Raw genomic sequence first — 16,464 nt, 5'->3', positions numbered from 1 at the left:
CTCTAGCTTGCTCTCATCAGTGTTTTGCCAAATTCCAACTCCTCAGAAGAATCTGTCTTTCCTTTCGCATTCACGTGTTATAGAAGAGGCTTGCCAATGCTGTATGTTTAAGATTTCCAGGCTTCTTTTGTAAGTTTATCCTGGGAATTCTGGTTTTGCCAGTTTATCACGCCAGTCAAAACTGGTATCAACTCAAGATATGCCTGGGTCTGTTTTCATTTGTCACTTATTTATTACAAACTCACAATGGTTTCAAAATCTTCGGTTTGTTCTTTTTCTCAAACATGCTATGAATGCATTTTGTTTTTTTTTCTTTTTCCTGTGGGCTTCATGCATTGAACCACATGAAAGTAAAATCGTCCTGCTCTTACAATTTCTTTATCCCTGTGCCAGTTTTAACCAGATGCCCAGTTAACCTTTCTTGCACAATAGTAGTGTGCTTCCTCTTTACACCTGTATTTTGGGGCTCAACCACTATAGGTGCGATAACTTTTTTTCCCACCATTTTGGGCTTTTGGGGGGTCTTAACATGATCAAAAACTCATGAAAATTGCCAGACAGGTTGGAATCTGCTGCCATAAGGATGCCTGAGAGTCGCGTGGCCCGGGGCCCGCACACAAGATTTTGTTGCAAAGCTCATACACACTTTCATGTAGGCACACGAAACTCTGGACACATTTAGAGCTCATTGAGCCGTACAACTTTCATACTGCATGTCCTGGCTCAACTCAACAGGAAGCTGGTTATTTGGGGTCATTTGCAAAAACCTACCCTTATGGATTTTGATATACGCTGAAAAACGATTCATAACTTTATGGGTGACATTATTTTGAGTGTAGGGCTGCAGCTATCAAATATTTTAGTAATAGAGTATTCTATCAAAAATAAATAAATTGATTAATCGTAATCGGTAACGGTGTACCGGAGTAAACAGAGTAATCGGATAAAATGTACTTTTGCTTAATTAAACCGCAATATAAAATATATAAGAGAAACTAAGACTAATTGGTTTTCTTTTTAGAAAAATTAACTTTTAAATATAACTTTTTTAACTTTTAAATGCATACAGCATTTTATCAAAAATAAACATTGTCATTATTCACAATAGAAGAAATATCTTAAAGTTGACTGAGATGAATTAAGTGCATTACAGTGTCATACATTCTAATTTTAAAGCCTTTACTTAGATGCAAAAACTAAAAAAAAAGGTATTTCAAATGACTAAGTATAAAAAAACTAAGTCTCACATTAAATAATTATACAAAAACACTAAGTTGTGCAACTTAACTTTCAGAACTAAAAGTTTAGACATAACATAAGCCTTTACTGACAATTTCTGTCGTTTTCTCTTGCTCGGTTTCTTCTTCTCTTGGCTCGCTGATATTTTTATCGCTCCCCTCCATTTTGCAGCCCACAACAGAACGCTTCCTTTAAATCAATACACAGCTAACTTTTTGCGTCTCCTTCTTCTTCGTCAAACAAATTATTGCGCAAATACATAAGACAAGCTTTTAAAATTAATTAAAAGAAGCTCCGAGGCAGACAATTTTGCCTAGATAATTTTTGTAATCGAATTACTTGAGTTACTCGAAGAATCGTTTCAGCCCTAATTGAGTGACATCATATTCTGTGACAAAGTAATGCGTTAGAGTACTTGGATTACTTTTTTGATGTAATGAGTAAGCGTTGTCTGCAATTTAAGTACTCAGTTATTTAGTTACTTTTTAAAAAATGTAATCCGTTATTCAGACAATTTATGTAATCCATGAGCCAGCAGTCATTCCCAATCCGTTATTGTGTGTGTGTGTGTGTGTGTGTGTGAAAGTCTTCCTACAAGCCCCGCCCTCCTCTGTTATGCCTGCTGTTACACCCCTTTCTTACCTATGCGGTTTGACTATGCAAGGACCGACGCGCGGAAAGAGGAGAAACCTAATCACAGCGCCGACACTCGAGGTGATTCATGATGAACCGTACTGACAGCCACCGTGCGAAACCACGTAGGTGACATAGGAATATTAGTAGTTAACAGACTATGGGCCAAACTTCGCTACTAGTTACTTTAAAAAGTAATGTCCCCCAACACTGCTCGTCACACACAAACTGACACATCCACACATCATACACACACCTCTTACTCTCACACACACACACACACACACTAACCCTCTCACACACAAACGCATTCAACAAATATTTAGGTATTTGTTCATTTCAAATGTTTTTGTAGTAACACCCTTTGTACAAATTTGTATCATTAAAATAACTTTTGATGTCAATTTCAAGTAGCTTTTATATGAGTGATAGCATAAAAACACCTTAACATGAGAAAAAAATATGCATTTTTTATTTTGTTGTTTGGAAAAAAAGAAAAAACACTTACATGCACTGATCAAGATAAAAGCATTGCTTGAGTAGGAAAAGATAAATTATATATAAAATACTCTGATTACATACAGTATAATACCAGTAATACAATTAATGCATATACAGTATCACTTGGATGTTTCCTTAATTGAGTACATTTTTAGGTCTAATGTACAAAGCATTATAAAGACATGATCTTCAAATACTGTAGCAGCCAAAAATTAGGAGCAAACCTTCAGAAAGGCCAATGGAATGTAATAAATAAATACTTCATTTCTATAGAGTAAAAAAACAACCAAAAAGAAAAAGGCATATCAATGGCATTCCAAGACCAAAAGCAACACGACAGGAAATCACACAGTACCTTCTTTACTTAAGATATTCACTTTGTGTTTGGTAAACATTTAGCATATACATCTGCTCGTCCTGTCCACCGCTGCTATTTAAAAGATGGTAAGTTTGGCACTTTAATGCTGATGTCTCCGATGTTGATGTTCTTGGGCATTTCTGGCAGGTTCATGTTCTTTACTGCTGAAACAGCACGTGCAGGAGCCCCTGCAATACCAGCCTGTGAACACACACGCACCGACACACACAGTAACAGTGGGGTTTGAACCATGGCATGAAAATCAAATCCACACAAGAACAGGCAACACAGACACTCAAACATCACATTTCACAGATAAATCACACGGAGTGCAAAGCACACTACAGATGGGTGCAAACTGGCATTTGTTCTCACAGCTCAATATGCACATGCATGTCTCGGGTGTAACTAACAGTAGTGCAGAATAAGCCGTAACTATGGAAACTGAACATATGATCAAAGGACTTGAGTGCGCATGAAGTAAAAGAGAGAATTTTCCAGAATTCCAGAGCAGAGATGTTTGAAAGCAAAAATAAACAACATATTTAAACTTAAAACTTCACACTCCACAAAGGATAAAATGAGTTGCTTTAAAACATATATTCAAAAAGACAGGTTGGTAGGTGGGCTAAGTTTTAAGCCAATGCATTTTCTAATGATTAGATGTAACTAAACCATAATTATGCCTCTTAATAAACATTATCTTTATAAATAAATTCATTGATGTTGAGCTGGTGTTCAGCAACATTAACATAAACTGTTAATATGTATATATAATGGTATTGACCTGGTATTCAATTAACCAATCATCAATAAAAACTATCTACCTGATAACAATAACTGACTCATTGTACCCTTCAGTTCATTAGCCTTCTCTGTGGAGATTCGCTAAATGCTTGAATGAAATACAATAATATAAATACAAATGACTTACAGCTCTGAGGGGAAAGGGGGGCAGTGTTATAAAACAGATGTTTAAAAGTTTGTGCCATAAAAATCATCTGATCATAGCGAGTCTTAGTATTAGGTAAATACAACCTCACGTGAATTATGTTACTTTTAATAGTGACATTATTATTTTTTTTTTAATAAAAACAAAAAAAAAAGACATGTGGCCAATAGTAAGTCCCTCCTTGCTGCTTACAGAGGATTTAAGAGGGTGCAGCTAATCAAGCACAATTATAGGAAGACTGAACTAATACGGTTTGTTTGGAAAAGTTGCCACCCTCTTCTGTCTAAAAACAAACATGAAAGCACAGCTGAGGTTTTGTTTCTTCTGAAACAATGTCTTATGGACATATGAGACCCAAAATGAGTTTTTTTTTTTTTTTTCCCCACCACTTTGTTTGGGGGGGTGGGTATGGGGTTTGGGGGCGACTGCATTTCAGCAGAAACATCTCATACCCACTGTTAAGCAAGCCAGTAGAGAGGCATTAATCATTAAATCAACATATCTATACCAGAGTATTCTGGAGGCGAATGTGAGACCATCTGTCCGACAGCTAAAGTCAAAATTAGGTCATGCAACAGGACAATAATCCAAAGTACACTAGAAATCTACATCAGAAAAATAAAAGACTCAAGGTTTTGGAATGGCCTAGTCAAAGTCCAGACCTCAACACAACTGGCAAGACCTTAAGAGAGCTGTGCCCAAAATCCTCAATGAACTGAAGCGATGTTGTAAATAAGAAAGGGCCAAAATTTTTCTTTTGGCTTTAAATAAATTTTCTTTAAATAAATAATGGCACAGTAAAAAAAGTTATGTTATTTGTCCAAGGTTGTGTATGACTAATAAAAAGATCTGCTACGATCAAATGATTTTTTTTTTACCACAAAAAAAAAAAAAAAAACATAGAATTGAAAGAGGGCTACTAATTTTTGAACATCATAGTGTATTTTTTCCCCCCTATTTTTAGTATATTTTTGGGTTCGATGCATTTAACACATTAATTAACCCATAAATTCTACAACCAATTCTACAATATTGCCAAACCAATCAAGGGAATGCTAAAAGGAATGCTAAAAGGAATGCTAAAAGCCTAATAATAAAAGTGTTCAAAACTTTAAATCAAGGGTTACATTTTTATTCCTCTGCATACTTCCATAGTACAGCAAAAACTGAAATGACTGCAAGCTTCTGAAGAATTCCTGGTATTGCACTGGACGGCCAGAGCATCGGTGAGGAATTTCACACTCTTTGTTAGCTATGGTTGACCTTTCCATCTGTTATATGGAGAAGTGTATTCTAAAATAATCTTTTGGTTTAGTTACTGTGCACAAAGGCTATATTTGTATCATGCTATAGAGTCAGTGTAAAACAAACCATTTTAATGTTTGTCCTAAGACTGAATTATAAACTGGTGTGAAAACCCACATAAACAGATGCACAGACAAAACTTAAACTCTTATTAAAATGCAATTACAACTTCTACACACAGACAAACAGACGAAAAAGTTCGGTAAGAACTGACTGACTACGAAAGTGTGAAATAATCATGCTGTTGGTGACTAATACACAGATGGAGAAATGATGTAATCTTGGTGAAACTAGTGATGGGCAATACTGAAACGATTCTTTTAAATTATCATACTGTGAGTTTCTGGTTCACCACTCAAGACATATTGCACAGGCTAAATCCACAGGCTAAATGAATAAACACCTACATTGACCCACATCTATAAAATAATTTTATTTATAATTATTTATTACTAAATAAATATAAGTAACTATACATTGTCAATAAGGTTCTGCATTTACAGCTGGTACACATTAATTACATTTACTAAAGTTTCACTTTGGAGTTTCCTGTGGAACGAGCTACCCTGAGCCCCCAGCCAGTATGTATGATTAATTGATGGTAAAATGGTTCACATAGACTGCATTCGAACAGCCCTAACAAAAAACATTCATTAAAGAATCTATAATGATCATAAGAGACAGAACAAAGATTCTGGGTCACAGCAAGAATTATGTAGCTGTAAAGTGTCCTGCTCAATGGAACTACAACAGGTGGCAGTATGCACCTAATAGTGGCATGCAAAAAAATTAAACACAATGCCTAAAATTATTATTTTAGAGAAAAAACGTAAATAGCGACCCTCCCGTCCGCCTCCTAATCAGTAAATTTTTAAACTGCATTCAGGCATGGCACTGATCCATGTTAAGGAACAGTACAGAGAGTTCCCATTATTTAAATCTACCGGTTATATGTGCATGAGCTCGGAGTGTAAGGGCACACTATTAGGCCAGCAATCTGACTCCTTTCCCACTAATCCCTCCAATTTTGCTGTTTTAATTATGAGTGAAATGTTCTGCCACTTAGGAGATTTTTTTCTTGTGATGGTGTTTGCTATTGCACTATTACTTACTTCACTCCAATAAGCCTAATACGGCAACACTGTGACTTGGGGAAAGAGCAAAGGCATGCATGCACATTTTTACACAAAGTCTTCTTGTGATCCATATCACAGGACAGATTTTATTTTATTTTGATTGGGCTTGTACTAGTGTATAGATGATTTTTTTTTGTACTTGCAAAGTAATTTGGTTTATTTAGTTTTCAAATTCTGCCCATCACTAGACTCGATTAACATTATACTCAAGTGCAAAAACCCTTTGCTGTTCATCAACCTTCTTATATGTGCTAGTACTATGGTCAAGATTTGGAATATTATAAACATAGTATATGATAACTGTTATATGAAAACAGATGCGTTAGAGTCAGTCAGTCATTACCAGTTATCAGTTTGCATTATGCAACGTTATGAATGTACTCAATCATGAAAGGACTTATAGTAATAATAGAAATGCAAAAAGTACTTACCAACTATAAACAAATAAATAAATACTGGATTTTGTGCCCAAAATATTTTTGCTTATGATGTATATACTATCCACTTGTGTTAAACACATAAGTGAATTTCTACATAAAAGTAAAAACAAATCTGCTGCATACTACCATGTTATCCTGAGAACAAAATTTGTTTTTTAAAATTAATTTAATTAAATGATTTTGATGTACATAGAAACGCATTTCATTAAATTTACACACAACCAAACATACCACGTTTAGATCTTTTTAGACTTTAGGTTGGTTATTGTACTTGTCTTTTGAAAGAGGATCATTAGTAAGTTAACGTTTTTACTAGACAATTTAAGCATATAAAACAAAACATCAAAGTCTTTAAAGTCTAATGTTCGCCCTCAGGATGTGCAAGATTGTGTAAATTTACTTTGTTGGGAATTCAGAGCAGTACCTGGGTCTACCTGTCCTGCCTGGGGGACTGAAAGATAAACGTCTGCAAGAAGAGAATGGAAAGAACTAGAGAAAGTCAGGAAAGAGGAATGAGGAATGGTAGTTAAAGCAGATAAGTAATCACAGTTTGTAGAGCTGAAAGAGTGAGAGTATAACCCATCTTAGACCGCAAAGTATACAACAAACTGTTTAATCCTTTATTAGGCATGTGCCGATAATACCACAATCTTAGAAATGCAGTATATTATAATTATGGATGGCATTTTAAATTACTGTGATCATCCCTGAGGATTTGAACAAGTGTTTGCGCAATCTTAAAATACAAGCTGACGTTCAATCTTATGTAAACCTGACCCACCTTCTCAAAGACTGACAAGAACTCTGAAGGAACAACCATTCAGAGTGCACATACATTTTTTTTTTTTTTTACCCGAGTACTTTTCTGTTAATCGCCTGTGTAAAGAATAGGGATATAGGGAAAACAAATTATTTCAGTTCATCATGTTATTTCAGTTAGATTGATTTTTTAAATAATTTATTAAGTTTATAATGAAGATGCCCTGTTTAATCAGCCAGTGACCAGAACTGGCTTATTTTCTGCTTAGTCAGCCATGACCAGACATGACAACGTGGTGCAACAGAAACACATTTTATGGCATTGCGTTATCAAAACTTGCAGGGGTTAAAAAGGCTCAGATCTGCATTTTTCTCCAAACTCTGCAAGCGAATTAACATTATTAGAGCTGCGCCCAGTCACATGCTTACAATTGCTCAACATGCGCTCAAGACTTTGGAGGCATTTGAGGTGGTAAAACATGAAGCGGTCACCATTCCTTATAATCCTACAGGTGGTATGCTTTAAATTTTTCACACATTGGCAGTCCATGTAAATTATTTAAAATAATTAATAAAAAATTTAGTTTGTTTAGAAGAAATAATGATGATGAAAGAGATGTGTGCTGCTTAGTAAGCATGCAACTTTTTGTTGAATTAAATTTTAAATTAAATGATAAACTCTTGTATTTGAAGTTGGTTTATACTGTTTAAATGCTTGCCTTGTTTTTGGGTAAGAAAACTTTTGATAACTTTTTAATAAGAAATGTGTTAAATTCAATTATTCATGTCAACTTAGTTGTGAACCTGTTGAATGAGGCTAAGATATAAAACTTTTAAGTCATGACAACCTTTTTTTTTTTTAAAGGTTTAAGGTAAAATTATAACAGAATCAGGAAAAAATACTCAAGGAATCACAATATAAATCAAACTGGCACCTGGATTATGTGATAATACCGTATCAAGTGATGGCTGGTGATTTTTAGCCATAGTAAACAAGAACCACAATTTATAATGAAAAGATTAACAAAGAAGAATAAGCTTCATCCTGACACAGGTTAAATTTATCATTTCCAATCTGAATTTACAAAGGCAAACAAAAATAAAAATAGAGAGCTACATGAAGCAGCAGTAAAGCCATGGAGCGGAGCAGAAAGCTTACTTGCTGTAGCACCACCTCTAGCAGCTTCCTTCCCTTCTATAGGCAATATAATGAAAACCTCATCATTAATAAAATCTCATTGTTTCCCTTGGGGATCTTTCTATTTTCGATAATAACTGCAAAAGTGTATCCTTATTTCATAACCAATCAGAAATTTATTTTATAAGATACATTCTTGGGCCATTCAGCAGTATACAGTATGGCCAATAGTTTATGGACACAATAAACATCCCCATGTGTGCTTTTTAAAAATCCCATTCCAGGATTAGTCCCTGCTTTGCTGTTTTAATAACTTTTTTGCAAAGTCTTCGGCAGTGGAGCTGTGCGGATATGCCAATTCAGCCACAAGAGCATTAGTAAGGTCAGCCATTAAACGCAGCCAGTGTTCCTGTTCTCAAAAGTGTTCAGTGGGTTTAAGGTCAAGGCTCAGGTAAATGCAATTTTTTCTCAATATTATATTGTAAAGATATAAACTGTGCTAAAATATTGGAAAACGACTGTTATATTTAAAAAATGTGCTGTCGGCACATGCCTTAAATACGTTAAATTTATTTAAATTAATGGAAATACTTTTTTTTTAACATTTAAGCGGTCTAGGGTAGGTTGTCAAAAGGGAGAACAAGCAAGAAGATTTGATGTTTATGACAAGGGTGCTGAGAATGATTCAGACAAGTATTATTATTGACTATATAATAAAAAAAAAATTTGTCTGCACCCATGCAATTATAAACTAAAACTCCAGTTAATCCATTTAATGTTAGTAATTTGTTTTTGTATGCAACACTCAAACAGTTGAACTGGATTTAAAAGGTTTACTTTTGAAGTGACAAACTCAGGACATCTTAAACATTGTTTAATCATTTTCTAGCATTTTTAACTTTCTTAGATTGTCCAAAATAAAAACTTAATAATTATCATCAAACAACAGTATTACTTGCCTCTTGCAGCATTGATATGTTCATTTCTTCTGTATAATTTATCCTTAACTAGCTAAGCATCCTGATAATTCATCTTCATAAAATGAAGGTTTTATCTGCTTTTAGTTGAGCATCTGTGCACTTTATAAATAGTGCAGTTGATGACAGAACTATACTACTAAAAGCAGCAAATAACAAAAATTGTTTTCATTAGTTCATATAGCAGGTGCCAACAAGGTTTAGTTGATCACTGCACAAATTGCTAATGGGCGATTAATTTTTTTTTTTTGGTAATGTATGGGTGGGTTTTTCTATAATGACAGGTTAATGTTGTTTGAAAACGACCATGAAAGCAGAATTGACCAATGCACCCAAAAACTGGGACTTTAGGGGAAAAAAAAAACATAGGAATGAATAATTAATTAAAGTTACTAACAATGCATTTTGCCTAATTTTCGTCTTGGACATGAAACTGAACTCTGATTTTTATTTCCAGAATTTTTTGCGCTGCTGTTTTCAACCTATGATTGAAAAACAGTACGAATATGCAGGTGTATAGGCGTTCCTATTTAAGCAACCACTCAGTATACAGCCAAGGGCAAACGTTTTGAGAACACCAATATTTTTTTTTACAAAGTCTGCTGCTTTACTGTTTTTAGATATTTTTGTCAGATGTTACTATGGTATACTGAAGTATAATTACATTAAGTTTATGCAGAGAGTCAATATTTTCCGTGCTGACCCTTCTTTTCAAGCCCTGGCATGCTGTCAATCAACTTTTGGCCCTCACTGATGACAGCCCATTCAATGATTGGAATTTGTCAGAATTTGTTGGTTTTTGTTTGTCCACTATCCTCTTGAGGACTGTCCACAAGTTCTCACTGAGATTAAGGGAGTTTCCTGGCCATGGACCCAACATTGGCTCAGGAAATAAAACATCACAATTAGTTATCACTTTTGCCTTATGTCAAGGTACTTAATCATGCTAGTATTACTAATACTAATTAAAATGCATTGTTCATCACCAAACTGTTCTGTGATGGTTGGGAGAAGTTGCTCTCGGAGGATGTTTTTGTACCATACATTTTAGTCATGGCTGTGTCCTCAGACAAAATTATTACTGAGCACACTCCCTTGGTTGAGAAGCAACACCACACTTGAATGACCTAAGGATCCTTTACTGTTGGCATGACACAGGACTGTGGCTCAGAAGTTAATTGACAGCATGCCAGGGCGAATTGCAGAGGTCTTAAAAAAGTAGGGTAAACACTGCAAATATTTACTCTTTGCATAAACTTAATATTATTGTCAATAGAAGCCTTTTAAACTTATGTAACACTTGTACTGTAATTATACTTCTGTAAACCATAACATCTGACAAAAAGACCTAAAAACACTGAAACTGCAGACTTTGTAAAAAAATTTATTTTTAATTCATAAAACTTTTAGTCACAGGTGTAAATATTGGTGTTAAATGTTGGATGTGTCAAAAAACGTATTTTGCCTGTTTTGAGGATGTTGATTTTCCCTTACTGAGATACTGAAATGTACTTATACATTCCAATAAAATTTTCCATTTTAAAATATATTATGAAAATATTGTGACAAAGTCACATCTTTGTCACTAATGAGCAACACACTGTCGCATAACTAATCCACCAAATAACCAGTTTATTTAATCTGCCAATTATACCGTGCACCAAATTAAAGTGAAAGCAAGTTACATTTATACGCAAGTTGAAATAAAACAAAGAAACAGAAAAAATATTGATTAAAATAAAGCCTGAACCATTCCAGCAACCAAAATAAATGTCTTTGACTCACCATCAAATCTTGTCATCTTTACTGATATCATCCCCATACCCTTCTAAAACTGTATCGCTCCGTGGAAACAGAACATCTTTTTGACTTGAATGTTAGTCATTTTGCAGCCGTGTTCCACCACAAGGTGAAACCTTCCCTTCCTGCTGAGGGAAGCAGAAGTCATCTTGTGGGTGTTTGTCTGAAGTCAGAATTTGGTTCCCACCATGGATACTGTGAACAGCTCTGTATCAGAGCATGGACTGCGATTCGCAGGTCGAGCTTTTAGTGTGGAGCACAGCATAGCAGGCCATAGAGCCACAGACAGGCATCACAAAAGGGCATTCTGGGACATGCAGTCCACATACAGTCCATGCCTGAACATTCTCAGAGAGAAGCTGCATAGCTGCGGAATTCTTACCTCGGACTTCTCGAGTTTGTTTTGCGAATCCACTTGTGTTATGATCTCATTCATGTTGGTTTCTAGGACCATGCCACCCATCACCATCTCGGACAGGATATTATGTACCTGGGAACATTTAAAAAAATCAAATGCTAAAAACTTGTAGCCACTAAGAGTGTAAATCTACAAAAAAAGAAAAAAGAGGAATGCACACAATTAAAACTATGCAACAACATTGTATATGAATTCTTTGTGTGCTGTTGCATTATATATCAATTTGAAAACAAGAGGTCCAAACCTCCAGCATAACAATGCCTATGGACTAAAGCAAAGTCCTCTAGGACACAGTCTGCTAAGGTTTGTGTGAAAGAACTTGCACGTCCTGCACAAAGCCTTGACTTTAACAAAATTTTTTTGTGTAAACTGGAACTCTGACTACACCCCAGACCTCTTCAGCCTGACCTCACTGATGGTCTTGTGGTAACTGCGTACAAATCCCAAAAGACATGCCCCATAAAGCCTTCTTAGGGTATTATAACAGCGAAGGGTTATTAATCTAAAATGTAATGCTCAAGCAGCACATGTAGGACTCATAGGCAGGTGTTTGGCCATAAAGTGTACATGGTCTATTTTGAGAAAAGTCTTACGTCATCGTACATTACCTTGTCGACGTGGAAAATGAGGTCAAGCTCACAGACATTCTCAAAACATTTGTCTAGGGTTTCCACAAACACCTATGTGGAGACAGAGAACACAACTGACTTTACAATTACTTCAAACCTTAATAACACTGAAATAAAATACAAAAAAACTAACATTCCTGCTGATGATAAAGTACCTGGATTAAGTCTAGAATACCGAGTTCACTCTCTGATGAGTCTACACAGAAAACAAAGTACAATGTGGCGTAGTGTCTGTAAATCAGCTTGTTGTCTGAACCACCTATCAACCTGGGTGTATAAAAACAAATCACATTATTGTATAATTATTGTATAATGTGTATAAAACTACATAGTTGTAAAATTGCATTAATCTTTCTTACATTCCACCCTCAAGAAAGTTGCAGACGTTCTCATCCCGCTTTGATACCAGGTGAAATGTTTCCCTGATGATCTGCTGCTCTGTGTCTTCACTCTGGAGCAGAAAATGCAAATAACTGAATTACACTGAAACATCGACTTAATTTTCATAATTACACAGCAGAAATGCTTGCTTGCTTTCCAGGGGTACATGAAAGCAGTTCTGCGCAAGAATTTTAATTTAAATCTTCAATTTCTTTCTTAATGCAATTTGTAAGTAAAGAACAGCAACAATTCTGTAGCATTAACGCTCAAGTTGCACAGAAACATTTTACAATGTTTTCCATCTAGGGACCTCTGCAGTCCAACCAGGTGCCGAAGAGGCAGATGTTGACCATTGTATTTATTCCTATTTTGTACGACTGTGGAAGGACCTTTGGCTTTCTATAGATATAGGACACCAAATTACGGTATGTACCCTCTACACTTAAGTCACTTTTTTTTTTTACTTTGGGTGCATGGCTTCAATGGAAAGGGTGTCCTTTAACACACCTTCTGTGCTTTTTGTTGACACATCTGGTCTTACTCCAGGGTAAATATATGAAATGATTGAATGAGGTGAGGAAGTTGCTCACGGCTGAACAGAAACTTTCCATGATTAAATATTTATCTAACCCGTAAATCAACTGTTTTTTTTTTTACTTTAGGAGCACACACCTTGCTTTCTTGCCACTATAACATAATTCAAGTTTTACAATAAACATATTTTTGCTGGACTGCGAGGATTAGATTACAGGATTAGATTACTGTGCGTAATCTAGTCAAAATGCAGACAAGCTACTGTTCACTAGGTGAAAATATAGCTGCCACATCTGAAAATTCAATAAACGCACATATATAATATATATGGATTTTATAAAAAAAGAATCCTTCTGACATCACTTCTAGTCAAGCAAATCATCACTACGAGCCAACCAGACATGATCAGAGGCAATCTAATCTGACCCTGTCTTTGGCTTAAACAACAGAAGCATGTGTAGCCTTTTATGCTTTTATTTAGCCAGATGGTGGAAGGTGTATACATGTATGTATTTGAGTATAAGCCTGCTGGGCTCATTATTATAGAGTTCAACCACTTTAACCAGACAAATTAGCCTCCTTGGAACCAAAAGGAAACAAAAGAGCGGTACAAATGCACAACATTTGATAAGAAAATGTATTTCTAGGAATGAACTTAAAACTATTAATATACTGGTGTTCGGGTCACTGACTCAGATCACTAGACATCAGCCTTTTATAGCTAGTTTTACAGCAGTGTGTCCAACATTTAATCAAAAGAGTTGTAAGAGGACTGCACATGTTACTCTTTACAGTATTTGAACCTACCTCAGCCTCAAGAGATAGCCCACTGATTTTGCCACAAGGCATCATTTATTTCTATTAGTGTAACCTTGCAATTTCTGTTGAGGTAAAATGACTGATGTAAAATGACCATAAAAGGAATTTATTGCTGAATGGAAAAGTTAACGTTTTCACTGGACATCATACTGCAACCAGTTACGTACACCTGTTTACTAGTGTACATAACTAGTTGCAGCTCATACTGCTCATACAAAATCTGTCGATCTGGAATGTGTAAAAGACCCTAGGGTGATTCCGCAATCACTTGGTGATTCCACTTGGGTAGGTCCAAACATTAACAACTACACTAAAATGCATTCTTTGTGGAGGAGTACAGCGATTAGGGTGCCATTTTAGACAAAAATCCCTGGTGTTTCACTTTGGACAACCAGCCAGGGTGCTTATATGATATTCACCTGTTTTTGAAGTAATCTACTTGTGCAGTATGAACAGGAGACAGATGTGTCTGCAGTGTAAGCCCAGCTCTATTCCTGCTCCTTACTTTGTGTGCATGAAGTTTAGGCAAATTGGCATTTCCAAATTTTCTAAAGTGTGCGAATGAGCATATGTGCGTGTGCCCTGTAATCTATTGGCACCCTGCCACATGCTCTACGTCTCCTGGGATAGGCTCCAGGCCCACTGTGACCCTGTACACAGAATAGAGCGTAATAAATGATAAGTGAGTGAGAATGAGTTTTAAAACAATGTGGGAAAAGTCTCCTATTGGGTGAGGTACACAGGGTGTACTAAATATCTCCATAAAAAGATGAAATTAATATAAGTAATTAAATGCATAAGACCAGATGTGTTAATGTGAGTTCATTATGCGTGACAAAAAAAACTATGTGCATACTTATACATTTTTTTTATGGTAATCATGGAGTGGATGTTTTTGTAAATGTATGTACACTTCTGGGAGAAGATGTAAATAAAGATGCACTTGAACAACACACACACGTTACAATAACACATGACTTTAAAATGTGCAAAATCAAAGTAGAAAAGTGTTCACTAATTTCTCCATAGTTTTTACTTTTGACTTATTATACTTCGGGTTTTTTTTTATGGAATTTATGAAGATGTTATAATGGTGCCTGAGAAGACTCACTATCACTGAATCACGAGTCAACCGCAAGGCCGAGTCACGTGGTAATCTGAGCTCGCGCGCGCGCGCTCTCTCTCTCTCTCCCTCCCTGCTGGCAGCATCACACATGATCAGATATTCAGGTTCACGTCACACACACACAGACACGTAACATGACACTCTCTAATTCTATTATCCTCAGCCAGTGTATGCATTTTCAATTACAATTCACACTTATACGATGATACCTTCTCTTAAAGGTCAGTTTGACACTGACTTTTAGGTGATATGAGCAACGGTGGAGACAATGCGAACAGTAGTGATCACATTAACGTAAATGATTTAAAAGGAGAACCGCTATGCCAGGTTTAAACGTGCCAGCGTACACACACACTAGCCAGTTAGCTCTACAGATAACGAATCCCTCTGTATCATTCTGTATATAACGTTAAATTACTGTGCATCCCAATGTAAAATAATACAGATACATATAAAGCTGAATAACAATCCAGTCTTTATTAAGATCTCTCTCACACACAGCTCACTCCTGTCCATCTGACTGGCAGCTCAACTTAGCCAGGAGTTTGCTAGCTAGCGTGAATAAAACTCATACTTACGTAATGTTCATAAAATTTCGAAAGCCTTGGTTTGCCATGGTTGTTGAATATCAGTATGGCTTTTATCATGATATTGGTTATCAGGTAGTGAATTAAACTGTCAGGTCGACGTCGTCAGGAACGGTTCCACAGCGGTGTTTTGTTACCTGAGTGAAACTCTAGCTCAGAGGGACTCCACCGGGGGGAGAGAGAGAGAGAGAGAGAGCGCGCGCGGCGGAGGAGGAGGACATGACACAAGTGAGTGAAGTTAACGACCGCATCGCACTTCGGAATATCCTTCCGCTGGTGCTCAAAAAAATAAAAGTCTCTCCAAAAATCTAACGTATGCACAGTCCTATTTCAAATCAAATGCATGTAAGTGTTTTCCCATTGATACACATGCACACTACGTGACTTATTTATATATTTTTTCATTCATATATATTTATAGATTCATCAAATTTTTCTATTTAAATTTAAAGTTGTTAATTTTAAAATGTGTGAATTTCACATGAGAGTCATTGTACCGTTTTATTCTGTATACAGGGTCTCAGGCGGTATGGAGCCTATCCCAGGAGACTTACTGTAGGGCACAAGGGAGGGTACACCCTGGACATGGTGCCAATCCATCGAAGGGCACACACACATACACACATTCACACGCTCATTAACACAAACCTGTGATTTGGGAACGCTAATTAGCCTAATCTGCATGTCTGTGGACTGTGGAGGAAACCAAAGTACCCGAAGGAAACCCACCAA

General features: G+C 36.1%; 1 protein-coding gene across 1 annotated transcript; it reads right to left on the bottom strand.

Moving 5' to 3' along the window:
* Nucleotides 1-2,322: 2,322 nt before the first annotated feature.
* ap3s1 (adaptor related protein complex 3 subunit sigma 1) lies at nt 2,323-15,944 on the bottom strand. The gene is made up of 6 exons (XM_053504383.1): nt 15,724-15,944; nt 12,645-12,736; nt 12,441-12,552; nt 12,265-12,336; nt 11,621-11,728; nt 2,323-2,932 (listed from the first exon to the last, which is right to left on the bottom strand). The coding sequence occupies exons 1-6, from the start codon at nt 15,790-15,792 to the stop codon at nt 2,804-2,806; spliced, it is 582 nt and encodes a 193-aa protein (XP_053360358.1). The 5' UTR covers nt 15,793-15,944; the 3' UTR covers nt 2,323-2,803.
* Between the last annotated feature and the right edge of the window lie 520 nt (nt 15,945-16,464).

This window comes from Clarias gariepinus, chromosome 9 (genome assembly GCF_024256425.1).
Source record: "Clarias gariepinus isolate MV-2021 ecotype Netherlands chromosome 9, CGAR_prim_01v2, whole genome shotgun sequence".
NCBI classification, from domain to species: Eukaryota; Metazoa; Chordata; class Actinopteri; order Siluriformes; family Clariidae; genus Clarias; species Clarias gariepinus.
The sequence above is the reverse complement of the archived record's forward strand: the minus strand, read 5'-3'. Positions and strand labels throughout refer to the sequence as shown.